Source organism: Moschus berezovskii, chromosome 19 (assembly GCF_049115385.1).
Source record: "Moschus berezovskii isolate FMDL1 chromosome 19, NW_MosBer_1.0, whole genome shotgun sequence".
NCBI classification, from domain to species: domain Eukaryota; kingdom Metazoa; phylum Chordata; class Mammalia; order Artiodactyla; family Moschidae; genus Moschus; species Moschus berezovskii.
In genome coordinates, this window is record NC_142478.1 from 51,561,366 (window position 1) to 51,579,115 (window position 17,750).

Genomic DNA, 17,750 nt, shown 5'->3' on the forward strand with positions numbered 1-17,750 from the left:
TAATTTAAAAGTCATATTGATAATGATAAACTTTCAAAATATGAATAGAACTATGGAAAATTATGTCCATCATTTGGAAAAAAACACTGAAGCATGTGTAAAAGATGAGCTATTAATTTTTATTTCTAGGAGGAGGGACCAGAGGCCCTTTTTCCTTTATTTTTTCTACTTTTCTTCATTTTCTGGATTTTGTGTCATGACCCTGAATTACTCTGTCGGTTTTATTATATTTTTAACACAAGAAAATGTATGTGAAGCTTGTATTAGTGCAATAATTAAGACCACAGTCTTTGGAGACATGATCTTGGGTTTGAGCCCTGTCTCTGCAAGTCTGTAGCCTTGACCTTGAGAAGAATGGTCTGAGTCTGTTTCCTCATCTCTAATATGGGGGGAGGGGTAACACACCTGTCTCAGAGAGTCATTGTAAATGAATGACAACAGACACTTAAGGATGTCTAACACTGAGTCTGCCCCAGACTTGTTAAATGGAGTCTCATTATTATTATCCTTGTAGTTATTATTAATATTATTAAAGCACTGTCATAACTTATTATTGACAATAATAAAGAATTATTGCTGATAAATATAGTTGACCCTCCAACAACATGGGTTGGAAATGCGAGGGTCCACTTATATGTGATTTTTTTTCAACAGTGAATGCTACAGTCTTGAAAGATCCAGGGTTGTTGTTTAGTCAGAATCTGGGTCACTCAGCTGAACCGAGTGGACCACAGAGGTATCCGCCCAAGGCCAGCAGCTGGCCCTTTCAGAGTGTAACTTGGGGCAGAAATGAAGCAACTAGCATTGGAGTCTACCACAGTCCTCTTTCTCTTTATGTGAAGCCTGAATTTTTTTAAAGCAAAACCTGAGCTAGCTAGGTAGAGAGCTTGATTTAGGAGTGGATGTGGTTCCCACACAGAGGTCTTGTAGGCTGTTTTCTTTTGCTGCATATGTACAGGCACACTGAGGGAGCATAGAACTGTTCTGGTGGCTCAATTAAGAAATAGTCACAACATATTAATTCCATTGGCTTCTGACAAACTCCCCCACAATGATACAGACACCAGCCCTTGAGCCCTCCCCCATAATGATATAGACACCAGCCCTTGAGCCCAGGCAAATCCATAAAGACAGAGTAGATTGGTTTTTGCCTGGGGCTAGGAATTTGGTTCTGGGCGAATGGGAAGTTAATCTAATGAGTATGGAGCTTCTTTTGGGGATGATGAAAAATTTCTAAAATTGATGTGATGCCACTCTGTGAATATACTAAACACCATTGAATTGTATACTCTAAATGAGTCCATTTCATGTGTCTCAATAAAGCTGTTATTAGTATGGAGTTTTCTCAAAAAACTGAAAATAGAGCTACCCTATAACCTAGCTATTCCACTCCTGGCTTTATATCTGAAAAACACAGAAAAACTAATTCAAAAAATGAGTGAACCCCAATGTTCATAGTAGCATTACTTACAATTGCCAAAATATGCACACAACCCAAGTATCCATCAACAGATGAATGGATGAAGAAGATGTGGATAAATGGATAAAGTATATATGGAATACTACCCAGCGACGAAAAAGATTGAAATTTTGCCACCTGCAATAACATAGATGGACTTGGAGGGTATTATGTTTAGTGAAATACGTTAGACAAACAAACACCATATGATGTCACTTACATGTGGAATCCAAAAAACACAACAAACCAGTGAATAAAACAAAAAAGAAGCAGACTTGGAGAGAACAATCTGGTAGTTACCCGTGGGGAGAGGGAAGTGGGAAGGGGTAATATAGGGGGAGGGCATTAGGAGGTACAAGCTATTGGGTATAAGTAAGCTATAAAGATATGTTGTACAACACCAGGGAATATAGCCAGTATTTTGTAATAATCGCAGACAGAAAGTCATCTTTTAAAAGCTTTTCAAAATTTTTTAAAAATTAAAAGATAAAACAACTATTAAAAAAAATACCTCATCTTCAACCAAAAAATTCTCTTCCCTCAACCAGCCAACAGCCACCACAATCCCACCGAAACTTCAAGCAACAACAAATGCAAAACAAATTAGAATAAAAGAACACCTTTTCCCCAGATGAGAGCTTCAACACAGTTTCCCATTTGATGTCAAAGCTCTCTTTCATGTTTGAGGTAAGTTGGAAGTTCACAAGCAGGGCACCTCTGACCAACGGTATCAGCATCACTCTGGAACTCTTGAGGAATACACGTTTTCCCCTGGTGGTCCTGAGCGCTCACTTGAGAACCCCTGGTGCAGATGACAGCGGACAGATGACTGAAAGTTTCCCTTATGAGGAAGTACTGGGGATCAGCCAAGAAACCAAGAGGAAAACAAGCCAACAATCAGAGGACTGTTCTCCTTCCAGCCTAGCAGACAGGTTTATTTCTTCAACACGTTGTACATTGGATGGGGAGAAGAAGTAATAGGAGTTAAGTGAAATAAGAGACAGCCCACAAGACACTGACTTGTCAAGCCACGGAAAATGTTTTAATGACAATTGGCATCACAGGTATAAATAAATAGCTCCTTTTTACTGTCTATAATATGTGCTAGAAATATCTTTTGAAAAGGTCCAGCCTAGGTTATGAGGCTTCCAGGACCCTTTCTTAGTCATCACTTTTAGGAATTAAAAAAATAAAAACAGGAAGCAACCCCAGTAGCTGCAGGCACCGCTACGTTGAGAGGATCACGTGACCACCTGGAGTCTTCCTCGCCAGCAACTGCAGGCAGACCGGACTCGGAGGGTTTATGACCCAAGTTTCTCTCTGCCGCATAGGCTTCACTTTGTGTGTGCTAAATCGCTTCAGTCGTGTCCCACTCTCTGCGACCCAATGGACCATAGCCTGCCAGGCTCTACTGTCCATGGGATCATGCTTCACTTTGGATGAATGCATTTTGCAATGTGCTGCTACACAATTAAGCTGTTAAAAAAAACACAGTTGATTGACAATCTAACATAGATTTTTTTTCCCCTTTATGCTGGTATGCCCTGCCCAACAAAGTAAGAAAAAAGACAGAAAAGCCCTCCAACAGTTTTTTGATCCTTGTTCATTTCATGATATCAGCGTGTCTTGGGTTAGGTCTACCCTTTGAGGTTGGCGCTGATTATTGGTGTGGATGGTTTCCAGCTTGTGACTCTGACCTCATCTTCCTCTGATAGAAGTATCCCTAGGGCACCAGTGATGGAGTCACTGAGGGGTCAGGGGTCCCTGGCTGCGCTCTGTGCAACCGGGTTCTGCCACTGTCCCACCCACTGGTTTTGGTCCTGTGGAGGGTGAACGTGACCTTCCCCCCATCCCCTCAAAGGCTCTGAGAACTCCCTCTAATTGTGGAAACCCCAGCAGATATCAACAAGGCTGGAGGGATAAAGCAAAGCATTAAACATAATACTTAAAGAATGGATTAACTGACATCGTTTCTAAAAATTTATCTGCTGTATAGGAATATAACTTGTTTAATTTAGGAAAATACAGGAAAATATACCATTTGATCCTCAGGAATAAACATTAAACATAAATCAAATGGAAGTCTAAGACACAAAAAGAAAAAAAAAAAAAGAAAAAAAGAGAATATGGAAAAAGAAAAGATTATTAACTAAAGATGTAAAAATCTTCAAATCTATCCCAAGAGACAACCCATATTCAGAAATGTCTCCTCCCCAAGCCCAGGGTGACAGTCGAAGGCTGTCCTTGGAAAAAGAAAATTGAATTAAAATGGAAAATGTCTCTAAGCAGGCCCTAGTTTTATATTTTTGATCCTTTATTAGAAATATAAACAGATGATTACTTCTGTCTCTTTTTATTTGTCTTTTTTTTTGCATTTTTTTTTTTAACAAATACTTTTTGGTACTTGTCTGGGTTATATTTTCACTCATAAAATAACCTTCCTAATTTGGCCTTGCGCAGTTAAAATGTCTCCATCAGCTCCATTCCCAGAGTTTTTTCTGCCGACTTAAGAAAGTCTGCCAACATCGACTTCTGATCACAAAACTGTCCCTTCCCGGCTTCAGAACTTCCAACTATGAATCGTTTCGAAGACGGGCCCCAAAGAGTCCCTGTTGAGCCCCAGATCTACTGTGGAGCTGAAGGAGGGCGTCCAGGCGCTGGTCCTTCGAGCAGAAGGGCCTACACTTTGTCCTTGAACTTCTCCAGATAGTCTCTGAGTTCTTTGGGGGCACCCACGCCCACGTCCTGGCATACCCATTTGACGTCCTCCTCGGTTCCGCCCAGGATGGAGTTGACGGTGGGGCAGCCGTCGTCGGCGGGGATGGTGGTGAAGGTGGTGAATTTCACCTTTTTCCTCTTGGAGGTGGGCGAATGCAGGGGCTCGTGTTTCTGGTCCCTGCCCTGCTTGCCCCCCGACTCGGCCGGCCTGGGGATCTGGCTCTGCCCCTGCTTTTGGGAACCCCCGTTGAGCAGGAGGCGGTTGCTCTCCTCGAAGCCCCCAGGCCCGCGGTCTATGATGGTCGTGTGCTCGTCCTGCGGCGGAGACCCGTCGCCCACGTTCTCCAGGAGCTCCGCCTCGTTGCCCAGCCACACCCAGTCATGCGAGTGGGTCACGGAGGCCTGGCCTTCCAGGGGCACCTGCTTGTGCCTGTACTTGAGGGCGAAGGTGGCGCAATTGATGAGGAAGACGAGGATGGCCAGGCAGAAGACCCCCAGGAGGGCATACATGCCGATCTCCAGATCGCTCAGGCCCCGGGGGGTCTGCACCAGGTCGCCGGCCCCGCGCCCGCCCCCGGCCTGGGGCAGGTCCACCTGCGCCGGGAAGTTGGCGAAGTCGATGGGGATGGTCTGCAGCTGGCCCTCCCCCGCCAGCCGGCCCCCGTCCAGCCGGCTGTTCTTGCCCACCTTGTTGTCCAGCAGCGACTTGGCCGTGGGGTTGCCCCTCCGGAGGACCCCGTCCTCGCGTTCTGCGGAGGAGCTGCCGTAGAAAGGGCCTTCCTGGGCCTTCTGGCGCCGGTCGCTGGCGTGGTTCTTGATCTCAGCCTCCTCATAGTCCATGCCCGGGCTGGAGTCGGCGTCATTCTGCCCGAACTTGACCCTGACGCTCCCCACGCCGACCGCCAGGACACTCTTGCGTTTGGATTTTTGGCAGGCCTCCGCGATGGTCAGGTCCACTCGGACGAGGGGTCCCTGGCCTTCGCCTTCGGCCATCACCGTGGGCCACCTGGGCGAGCGGGGCTGGGGGACCGACACGACGGCCTCGTCCAGGGAGGTGGCCGTCAGGGTGAAGTCCTTGGTGTCGTAGATGTCCAGGGGCGTCACGGAGCCATCGCTGAACTGGAGCCAAGTGCTGACCACGGCTTCCTGTAGGGGAGAGAGGCAGTTAGAAAATCCACGGGGGATGGGAGGAGGTGAGAATGGGGGAGATGCCTCTTCTCTTAGGATCTTGCATCCTGCTCCCACCCCCACCAATCCTAGAGGAGAACCCAAAGATTCAGGGGCAGGACTTAAAATCCAGACCTGGTGGTTGATGAAGCTGGGGGAAAAAACATCCAGGGTTTATATCAAGATCTGAGAGTCAGCTTAATTGAAACAAGAACAAATGCAGATAAGCAATGACAGCTCCAGCATAATCCTTACCAGGGGGAAAAGATCCCATAAAAAGCCTTCACTGAATTAAGGCTCCATTGCATTTATTAAGGAAGACTTCACTTGAGTGTGTCCTTCAGTTCAGTTCAGTTGCTCAGTTGTGTCCGACTCTCCGCGACCCCATGAATCAGCACGCCAGGCCTCCCTGTCCATCACCAACTCCCGGAGTACACTCAAACTCATGTCCACAGAGTCGGTGATGCCATCCAGCCATCTCATTCTCTGTCGTCCCATTCTCCTCCCGCCCCCAATCCTTCCCAGCATCAGAGTCTTTTCCAGTGAGTCAACTCATCGCATGAGGTGGCCACAGTATTGCAGTTTCAGCTTTAGCATCAGTCCTTCCAATGAACACCCAGGATCGATCTCCTATAGAATGGACTGGTTGGATTTCCTTGCAGTACAAGGGACTCTCAAGAGTCTTCTCCAGCACCACAGTTCAAAAGCATCAATTCTTTGGCGATCAGCTTTCTTCACAGTCCAAATCTCACATCCATACATGACCATGGGAAAAACCATAGCCTTGACTAGATGGACCTTTGTTGGCAAAGTAATGTCTCTGCTTTTTAACATGCTATCAAGGTTGGTCATAACTTTCCTTCCAAGGAGTAAGCGTCTTTTAATTTCATGGCTGCAATCAGCATCTGCAGTGATTTTGGAGCCCCAAAAAATAAAGTCTGACACTGTTTCCACTGTTTCCCCATCTATTTCCCATGAAGTGATGGGACCTGATGCCATGATCTGTTTTCTTTCTTTTTTTTTTTTTTTTTCATGATCTGTTTTCTGAATGTTGAGCTTCAAGCCAACCTTTTCACTCTCCTCCTTAGAGCCTTCACATTTCCTGCCCCTCACTCTGACGCACCACCCTTCCCTCTCATCAGAACCCTTGTGATGACATTGAGTTCAGTGTATTCCATTCTCTGCATAATCCATGGTAATCTTTCCATCTCAAGATCCTTAATCCCCACTGCAAAGTCCCTTTTGATACATAAGGTGACTTATTCACAGGGTCTAGGAATTAGACGTGGCAGTCTTTTGTGTACCATTATTCTACCTACCATAGGATTGATTGTAGCTAAGATGTCCATAGTGATTCCTGGGTAGCAGCCACTGTTCTAAGTCATTTTCATTAGCAACTCGTTTAATCTTCCCATCAATATACAAGGTAGATACTATTATCCATATTTCTCATCCTACAGGTGAGTAGATTGAAACATAGCAGGGACCCAAGGCTCGCCCAAGTTTGCAGAGCTGACAGAGTTGGGGTTGAGTCCAGGCAGTTTATCTTGAGTCTTAACCATGGTTGCTGGTTAGTTTCCTGGCTGCCTTTGACTCTGAGGTCACTGACCAGGCCAGGGACTATAGGAGACAATTGTGTTGTGTCTGGAATTCTTCCCAGTCCTCTAAGAACAGGCACTGAGTGGTCCAATTTTCATTCATCTGATCATTCCAGGGACATGTATTAAAAGCCTCTTCTGTGTCAGGCCACGTGCCAGTCACTGAGTAGTCCTTAGAAAACTGACAGATAATAAACAATACACAGCAGTTTAACTAATGAGAACTTACTGTATAGCTCAGGGAACTCTACTCAATGCTCTGTGGTGACCTAAATGGGAAGGAAATCTAAAAGAGAGGGGATATATGTATAAATATAGCTGATTCACTTTACTGTACAGCAGAAACTAACATAACATTATAAAGCAACTATACTCCAATAAAAATTAATTAAAAAACAAAAAAGCAATACACAGCTGTTTATCATGACAGGCTGGGATGTTTCCTGGAGCTGGGCTGGGATGTTAGTTCTGCGTAAGTTTCACATGCTAATGTTTGGTTTAATGACAGGGAGGAAGGAAGGTGACTGGAGATCAGGAGAGAGATGGGTGGGCGCTGGCTGTGAAATGACTAGGATAACTCCTATTGGACAATCTACTGGATGTTATGAAGGAGAAGCAAGAAGCAGAGTAGGGAAGGAAAGGGGCAGTGATCTTATGGTTGGGAAGAGCTAATGGAACTCCAGGGGTCTGCTATGGTTAAAGGATCCAGTGTTTCTTCTAATCCTGGCTGCTGGACCCCATGACAAAAGGCAGAGAGTTTGAAGTGGGAGTTTTGAATTAAATGCATGGATCCACTGTTTCCCTGGGAACATCTTTCTTTAAACGAATTCTTCTGGGCCTCAGTTACCCCTGATTGAAAGTGGGAATGTGAATATAGTAAGTCCCCTACATACAAACAAGTTCAGTCCCAAGAGTGAATTTGTTCATAAGTCCAACGAAGTTAGCCTGGATACCCAACAAACACAATTGGCTATATACTACTGCACTGTGATAGGTTTAAAGTACTTTTCACACAATAATACATAAAAAGCAAACAAACACAAAAAATAAAACATTTTTAACTTTACAGTACAGGAACTTGAAAAGTATAGTACAGTATCAGCTACATCACGGCTGCTTTTACACTTGCTTCCAGACATCCTGGGCTTGAAATAAAGATACTGCACTACTGTACTTTATACAGAACTGCACAGTAAAGTACACAAAAGCACAACCCCTTGTAGAGGATGCACACATGTGACAATGGACACCAGACCCATGAACTAAGTTATGTCATTGGACATGCAAACACATGTTTGCATCTTTGAAAGTTTGAAACTTGAAGGTTCACGTGTAGGGGACTTAAAGTACTTAAAGGTTCTGAGATGAACATCTGTTTGGCCCATCCAGTTTCCATTCCTCCTTTCCGATGGGAGCTAGGACACTAATTTTCCTTTCAGACCCATGTCTTTTCCTCCAATGGGAGTCCAAGGAGCATGGGTGGGATGGATCCCACCCCTCCCAGTTCCAGAAGTGGGCATGTGACCAAGGTCTGGCCAATCACAACATTCCACTACTCTGATCCCAGTGATTGGCTCAGGAAGGAGCACATGATCCAAAGCAGCCAACGGGATGTGACCTCTGGGCTTTTGCTGAAATTAGAGAAGAATTGTATTTCCTCTGGGACTACTGAGTTGGGATGCAAGCCGGGAATGGGGAGTGGCCCTCCTGCAACCACTTAAGTGGTTGCAATCTTAAGCAATCTGCTGGAATCTGAGGCCAGCACAGGAGAAAGAAAGTTGACAGAGTGAGAGAGAAAGACTCTTAAGAGCATGTCACAACAACAGAGAATGTCATACTCAACAGATGGCTGAGTATAAGCTAGTTAAAAACTAGGTAAAAGATACAAATAAGAGATGCAAATTCCTAGGAATCAAAAATTAAAAAAGAAGGCATACTACAGTGATACACATAGGTAACTGTTAGTGACATTGCTTGGGGGGGTGTAGAACTATTCAGAAGAGGCACCAGCCAGTGGTGGAGAAGTTGATACCCATCTGGGCAAGTGTCAGATGGGCATGAGACCTTTAACATAAAGCTAGGATTCCTCTCCACATAGGGAGATGAGAAATCCTACCCATTGCACCAGAGACACAGCAACAATGCTCATTTCTGCTTTGAACACTGGTTGGGAAAATGTCTCCCTGGAAATCAGAACCCCACCCCTTCCCCATGACTGATTGTGGTGTCTCAAGTTATACCATCTGATGCTGCAGGAGCTGCAAGCAAAGATGCTAACTTGAAGCTAGACTCACACACATGCAAAAATGTACAGGGATTTCTCAGGAACCACATAATGCAAAGCAACCACAGCTCAAGAGGGGCCCATGAAAAACAAGAAAAATCAATTCCTAGGAAAGAAGGCTCTACCATGAGAGAGAATCATAAAAAGTTCACGTGCAAAGATCAGAAGATAAGGACAATAAAAATAAAACAAACCAATAACAAAAACTAACCCATGAAAGACAATAGTTGCTGCTGCTGCTGCTGCTAAGGCACTTCAGTCGTGTCCGACACTGTGTGACCCCACAGATGGCAGCCCACCAGGCTCCCCTGTCCCTGGGATTCTCCAGGCAAGAACACTGAGAGTAAAAACTACTCTGAAAGAGTGGGAAAGACTGGGAAAAGAACAGGGAGCTGTGGAAAGAACCAAACAGAACTTCTAGATGTGAAAAATCTTCCAGTTGAAATTCATTACTCAGTCTGAATAGTGGATTAGACATGGTTGAGGAGACAATTAGTTACTGGGAAACTGAGTCAAGAAATTCACCCAGAATGTAACCTCAGGAATATAAATTGATGAAGCATGGGAAAGGATGGTTGAAGAAATGAGGAAGAGAATGACCAACAGTCTTCTGTTAAGAGTTACAGAAGGAAAGAATATGGGAGAACTTCAAAAGTCAAAGAATTAATGGCTGGACAGTTTCCAGAATTGAGGACAAGTGCCAATAATAAAAATGAAGGCTCCCGAGGACATCCTGGGTGGTCCAAACTCTGCCTTCCAGTGCACGGTGTGTGGGTGCTCTCCCTTGTAGGGGAATTAAGATCCCACATGCCATTGGGTGCAGCCAAAATGTTTCTTTCTTTCTTTTTTTAATAAATAAAACTTGTTTTTTAAAAAAGAGCACTTCATTAAAAAAAAATGGAGGTTTATTTATTTATTTTTGGCTATGCAGCTTGGCATGTGGGATCTTAGTTCTTCAACCTGGGATTGAACCTGTATCCCCTTCAGTGAAAGTGCAGAGTCTTAATCACTGGACTACCAGAGAAGTCCTTAAAAATGAAAGTTTCTGTTGACACCACTGGAGCATCTGGATCTAGCTTTACCTGAAGATGCAAACGCTTGGACATGAACTGTTAAATTCTTACATCTGTCTCAGCCAGCCTGAGTTAGGTCTCTATCACTTGTGATGGAAAGCCCAGACTAACACCAGCTTCCTGTTAGGAGTGAGTGAGAATGTACCTGAAATCTAAAGATGCTGTGTGCTTGCTGTTGGCATCTGCCCATTACCCCACAAAACCTTCCTGTTTGACTTTCAGCTGTCAGACTTGCAAGATGGTCTTGCCAAGGAGCATTCTAACCTCTGAAACCCACATGGTCATGCCCACAGCCGGAAGTGCTGAAAAATTAACACCCCCTAGAAGCAGCCCTCCACTAAGGGCTGATGGGAAGGGTGATAAATATCCTAGCTTCCTTGCCCCTCAGGTATAATGATGCTTCAGTCTTTTCTATCCTGGCTGATGGTTTCCCAGGAGATCCAGGCTCCGGTAGCCTACAGTGGTGGCTGAGTTGGGAATACACATTTTTTTTTTAAAACTTTTTGTCTTATATTGGAATACAGTCAACTAACAATGTTGTGATAGTTTCAGGTGGACAGCAAAGGGATTCAGCCATACGTATACATGTATCCATTCTCCCCTAAACTCCCCTCCCATCCAGGCTGCCACGTAACATTGAGGAGAGTTCCCTGTGCTATACAGTAAGTCCTTGTTGGTTATCCATTTTAAATATAGCAGTGGGTACATGTTCATCCCAAACTCCCTAACTATTCCTTCCCCCATCCTTCCCCCTGGAAACCGTAAGTTCAGGGTACACACTCTTTTGGCTGTCTTTCCTTCCTCCCTTCCCTCACTTCCAGATTCCCTTCCAGAGTTCCCTTCACTGCCCAAATGAAGTCATAGCATGCAGATCCTTATCTCAGGTTCAGCTTCTGGGGGAATCAAAGCTAAGACATGATTGGCTCAGGAATTTTGTTTCCTGCCCTCCTCTCCTTTAGCTTCATCAACTGAGAAATCACACCATTGGACAGATTCCCTTCTAAAGCCTCAGTTGAATGCATTCATGCTGCGGGAGACCTCATTTCTTTTTACTATTCTAGCTTTCTTCAGAACTAACAGGGCACGGGAAGTACAATACAATTGCCCTCATATTCATGGCAAACCTTTTGAATTTCAAAGTTGGAAATATCAAGAACAAGAGGCCAGCCTTCCACACTCCAAGGACTGAGATAAAACACTGTTAACGCACTGTGCCAGTTCATCTTGGCTGACTTTTCATCTAGAGTTCATTTTTCTTCACCAACTCGAGACAGCAAACGAACTTAACATCAAACAAGCCCCCGTGAACAGCAGACAATCCGAATTAAGCCCTCAGAACACTGCAGGCTTGCCAGCATCCATCTCCATCAGCCCTGCTGTGTGACTGAGAACAGGTCTTTCCATTAGCTCATGACAGTGAGGTTGGAGCATAGGGGTTGTCTGGGGAGAAGCCAGCACATTTCCCTAAAGATGAGAAATTCTGAAATACTTAAAATAACACATGTCCGGGCATGATTTAGAGCTCCTATTCTTTCAAGAGTCATGTCTGCAAATTGAATGAACTCCATCCATAAATCCCCGTAGGCAGCGCTGGGGCCCTCCAATTACCATCAGCCGATGAAGACAGATGGGTGATGCTGGAAGCTGATGGGTGGCCTTGCCCCACGCCAGGGAGGTGGCAATGCCAATCGTCCCCTAATTAATTACCAGTTCTTGGCAAATAGCTTCATGCCTTCTGCTTTGTCTCCCCACTTTCCTCCTCTGCTCTTTCTAAATCAACCAACACCATGCCAGTGTCCTGTCCCCAGGAGAGGTGAGCAGAGGTGCCAGCACTGTGAGCTGGATGTGAATGAGAACCCCCTACAGGTCCCTGCTCTGGAACAAAGCCAGGTGGTTGCTGTTCAATTGCTAAGTCACGTGACTTTGTGACCCCATGGACTGCAGCATGCCAGAATCCTCTGTCCTTCGCTATCTCCGGGAGTTTGTTCAAATTCATGTCCATCAGGTCAATGATGCCGTCCAACCATCTCATCCTCTGTCTCCCCCTTCTCCTCCTGCCTTCAATCTTTCCCAGGATCAGGGTCTTTTCCAGTGAGTCAGTTCTTTGCATCAGGTGGCCAAAGCATTGGAGCCTCACCTTCAGCAACAGTCCTTCCAATGAATATTCAGGACTGATTTCCTTTATGATTGACTGGTTGGATCTCCGTGCTGTCCAAAGGACCCTCAAGAGTCTTCTCCAGCACCACAGTTTGAAAGCATCAATTCTTCAGCATTCAGCCTTCTCATATGCATACATGACTGCAGGAAAAACCATAACTTCGACTAGATGGACATTTGTCAGCAAAGTAATTCTTCTGCTTTTTAATATGCTAAGTTTGTCACAGCTTTTCTTCCAAAGAGCAAGTATCTTTCAATTTCATGGCTGCAGTCTCCATCCGCAGTGATTTTGGAGGCCAAGAAAATAAAGTCTCTCACTGTTCCTACTTTTCCCCCTTCTATTTGGAGGTCCCTGCTGGTGATAGTCTGGAACAATGACAGGTAGCAACAGCTGAATTTCTGGAATGGTCCACCCTATTCCTTGGAACCTGAGAATGTGATGAGATGTCCCTCTTATGATGTTACAGGCACAGGTGAAGTTAGGGAGAGCTGCCTAGCTGAGCTGGCTGGGTCTGCTGTAGTCATACGAGCCTTTGGAAGCAGAAGAGCTTTTCTGGGTGGTGACAGAGGGAAACTCAGAGGTTGCACTGTTAGTGGTTCTGAAGATGGTGCAGGGTGTGGGCAGAGAAAAGAAAGTGAAGAGAGGCTCCCGGCCAGCAGCAACAAACCTAGGAAACCTCAGGCATTCAACTGCACAGAGCTGGATTCCACCAACCACACCAGTGGAAGTGGATTCGTCCCCAGAGCATCCTGATAAGATGCTCTGCTCTCAGTCTGTGGACCCCAGAACATGGCACCCCACTGAGCCCACCTGGATTCCCGACCCATAGAACTGTGAATGACAGCGGGTGTTGTCTGAAGCAGCTGGATTTCTGAGAGTTTGCTGCCCAGATGGTTTGTCCACCTCTGGGCACTGGGTACCACTCTTCCAGTTCATCACAGACCCCACTACTTGGACCACAAAGCCACGGGGATTTTACACAGCCAGCATTACTTCCTTCTGGAACATGGTTTGGCTAGCCTGCCCCCATTCCTCCCACCTCCCTCCCCTTTGGTTAGATTAGGCGGGACCCTGTTCCCTCTGGCATCTGGGCCCTTACCTGTTTAGGGGTCCGTAGCAGCTCCTCAGCTGTGGCCACAGCCGTAATAGCCCTGCTGTTCTCCATGCCAGGGTGGAGGGTAACAGACAGCCCAGCCACGAGCTGGATGGCCAGGTCTGACACCGCGACTTTATCATCCAACACAGTGACTGTCTTCTCAGCCAGGATGGAGTCGGACAGAGGGGACAGCACCTGGGGGATGGGCAGACACAGACCAATCCATCACATGTTTCTGGATGGATGTTGGAACCTTTCCCAGCTATACTTTGTCCATCCCTACAGGCTACAGAATACAGTGGGAAGGAGCCACAACTTCCCTCTATACATTATCTCGTGTCATGTGAGAATCAGATAAAGTCACTCTTCCCTGTGACACTTTAGCTCTATCTTTTGGAAACTTGACATAAGTATTAAAATCCATTCTATCTTTGAAACGAAATGACCCTCCCCATTTAGATGAAACCTCTTTGCATATCACACAAACTGGTCAACCATACGTGGCAGTCCTACTGCCTGGACTCATGAAGAGTGGCACACAAACGGACCCTGTTCAGCCTGAATCCCATTCTAAGTGAATTAGTCAGTCAGTTGGGGAACTGAATTATAGACAGTCTAGTCTCTGAGATCCAACCAGTCCATTCTGAGGGAGATCAATCCTGGATGTTCATTGGAGGGACTGATGCTAAAGCAGAAACTGCAATACTTTGGCCACCTCATGCGACGAGTTGACTCACTGGAAAAGACTCTGATGCTGGGAAAGGTTGGGGGCGGGAGGAGAAGGGGACGATGGAGAATGAGATGGCTGGATGGCATCACCGACTCTGTGGACATGAGTTTGAGTGTACTCCGGGAGTTGGTGATGGACAGGGAGGCCTGGCGTGCTGTGATTCATGGGGTCGCGGAGAGTTGGACACGACTGAGCGACTGAACTGAACTGAACTGAGTCTCTCCTCCAACCCCCGGTACAATGTATCCTCTGCTGAAATGTTACTTTCTGCCTCATTTGTTGTTGTTTAGTCACTAAGTCCTGTCCAACTCTTTTAGGAACCCATGGGCTATAGCCTGCCAGATTCCTCTGTCCATGGGATTCTCCAGGCAAGAATACTGGAGTGGGTTGCCATTTCCTTCTCCAGGGTATATTCCCAACCCAGGGATCCAACCCACATCTCCTGCATTGGCAAGTGGATTCTTTACCACTAGCACCACCTGGGATGCCCTTCTGCTTCATCTCATATTACCAACTGTTGGACTTGGGGTGTCCAGGTGAAATGGTAGAAATATATCAATCTTTCCCACCTGGGGCAGTTGTGAAAGGATCCAGAAGGACGTTTCAAAAAGGTGGAGTCACGTGCACTACTATACATAAGACAGATAACCAAGAAGGACCTACTGTACAGCACAGGGAACTCTACTCAGTATTCCGTGATAACCTGTATGAGAAAAAAGTCTAACAAAGAAAAGATATATGTATTTGTGTGATTAAATCACTTTGCTGTAACACCTAGAACTAACACAACAATGCAGATCAAACTATACTTCAGTAAAATAAAACCAACAAACAAAAAAAACCCCTCCACAACAGGTGGAGTCAGTAGTGTGGGACTTGATGGGTTGAATAAAAGGCCTTCTGTGCCCTACCATCTGCCTGAAATCCCACCCTTCTGTACATTTCCTTGAGCAAAAGAGACAGCAGGATTTTGAAGAGTTGGTTGAATGACTACATGACAGAATGACAGGCTGACTTAGGAAAGAAGGAGGGAAAGGAATCCTACCCTGGCCATTGGCACAAGAATTGCAGAGTGGGGAGCAGGTTCTTTCTAAGGGAGTGTAGGAGGTGCGGGTTTGGAGGCGGGTGCTGAGGATGGAGAAGCAGAGGCAGGGTGGGTTGGGGTGGGGGTGGTGGGAATGAAGGACACAGCAGAGAGTGGGGTCGCAGAAGATGCTAAGGGGTGCAGCACCACCTTCTCATTTATGTTTGGAAGGAGGCTGGGACTCAAAGGGGCTTCCCTGGTGGTTCAGGAGGTAAAGAATCTGCCTGCAATGCAGAAGACCCAACTTCAGTCCCTGAGTCAGAAAGATCCCCCGGAGAAGGAAATGGCAACCCACTCCAGGATTCTTGCCTGGAGAGTTCCACAGACAGAGGAGCCTGGTGGATTTCAGTCCACCTGGTCACAAAGAGTCGGACACGACTGAATGACTATCACTTTCACTGCACTTTATCTGGGACTCAAAGAGCTGGTCCAGGCTCACCTTCTGGTGTCCACAGGATGCCATCACAAGCAGCAGGAATTGGCCATGAGGACCCACCCCTGCTAGCAAACTGCCTCCCTCCAAGGAACACCACGCTCAGAGATGGGTGTGCAGAGCTTCCCGGCTCCAGCTTCCTACCTGGATGGTCGTCATGCCAACCTCCCGCCCGACCAGGATCCTGCTGTCCTGGAGAGTGGCCACATGCGGTTCCTCCAGCTTCATGAAGTCGGCAACCAGGTGGGTGATGTCGAACTGCCAGTTGGGACTAAGCAGGTGGCTCGGCTGGCCCCAGGGGCCAGCCCCCTCAGACACAAACTGGGTGAGAACCCGCACCATGGCGTGCTGGTACTGGAGGGCGCAGCCCCGGCCCCGCCGCTCCTCCTCGTCCTCATCCTCGCTGTCTCGTGTGGGCCTGATGGGGAAGGAGAGGAGGCTCTCGGGTCAGGGGATGGAATTCATGATGCTCTGGAGTTGCAAAGCAGATACCTCCCCATCAATTACCAAGAGACAGCATCCCAGGCAGGAGACTCAGGACCACACAGAAGCACCGGCTCTTTATTAGACAATGCAAAGACACTTTATTGTACTTGCCGAAGGAGGAAGGTAAGACTTAATTGAGAAGGAAAGATAAACATCTCTCTCCACTTAACAGCACGACCCAAAGAATTTCCCCATATCCCATCTCCTGTATATGTAGCCCACAAAACACTATCTCTCTCGAAGGCATCTGTTGACAAATAAAAGATGTAGGAGTTAATATTTATTAATACTAAAGCTATACTATCTACAAAGTAGCTGAGAACCACGTGTGGCTATTTACAACTTAATTTAAATGAATAAAATTAAGCAAATCCAAACATTACATTTTTCAGTCACTCTATAACCCCTTGTCCTATTGGCTACTGTATTGGATACTGTGGTTCTAGAACATTCCACCACTGTAGAAAGGTCTATTGGTCAGAGTGGTATGATGCTCTGGAGATGTGCCCATGCTAAGATCTTCATGGATGGACTCTTAACACCATGAGGCAAAACTGTAATTATCCTTATGTCCAGATGAGGAAACTGAGTCAGAGATGCTGGGTGGCTGGCCCAAACTCACAAAGCTAGAACGCAGCCAAGCTTGGATGTGAAACCAGCAAGTGTCGGTTTTTCCTTCTTCAGGGACAGGGAACAAACCCACATCTTGGTCACTCATGACCACTCAATGGCCTGAAGTCTTGGCTGGATTCACAGCTGTCTGCCTCATCAGAGGAGGACAAATTCCTTCAAGTTCATTCTATCAAAATGGACTCACCATCTCACTGTCCTGTTTATCTTTCTTGAGATAGACACTACTTGTCCCTTAAAAATCAAGACTCTGGTGCCTGGGAGACAGTCAGGAAAATAGCCCTGATGGTTTAAGATGGAAGATGTCATACAGGAAACCAATAATTCAGCAACAACTGTTATGTAGCTGACCTGGGAGCCACAGAGCTGTGGAAACAAGACCCCAGATTCCCACACAGGATGATCCAGAGTCACAGGGAATAGAAGTTTTTCTTCTGGTTTAAGTGCAGACAGCACCCCAATGGTCCAGTATAAATGCAATTAGATTTTATCCAATAATTTGAAATGCACAGAGCTTTTCAAGATTATAGATATTCACCCAGAACAGAAAAGGAATCACTGTTTCACAGACAAAATAAGCCCAAACTTTAATTCTCTGGGGGTTGAATTATGTTACTTTTGTGACTTCCTTCTGGAGGGCCACTTTCAGGAGAGAGATTACTAGGAGCCCATGTAGAGTGCAAACAATTGGATCTGATACCATCCCGGCCACTTAGCAGCCTTCCTGCCTGGCTGGGTTATCCTGAGTCTCAGTTTTCTCAGAGGATTCTTGTTAGGCTGCAGAGGCATGCACACTTCGCATCATGCAATCACCATGGTAACAACATCATCACC

The 17,750-nt window shown here is 46.1% G+C and overlaps 1 protein-coding gene across 1 annotated transcript in view; it reads right to left on the reverse strand.

The window, feature by feature from the left end:
- Positions 1 to 1,917: 1,917 nt before the first annotated feature.
- Positions 1,918 to 17,750, reverse strand: part of TMEM132C (transmembrane protein 132C) — a 462,471-nt gene continuing 446,638 nt past the window's right edge. The window contains exons 7-9 of the mRNA XM_055405175.2: positions 15,945 to 16,218; positions 13,557 to 13,748; positions 1,918 to 5,323 (exon numbers count right to left, since the gene is read on the reverse strand). Coding sequence (XP_055261150.1) covers positions 4,139 to 5,323; positions 13,557 to 13,748; positions 15,945 to 16,218 — 1,651 coding nt within the window. The 3' untranslated portion in view covers positions 1,918 to 4,138. The remainder of the gene's footprint in view (positions 5,324 to 13,556; positions 13,749 to 15,944; positions 16,219 to 17,750) is intronic.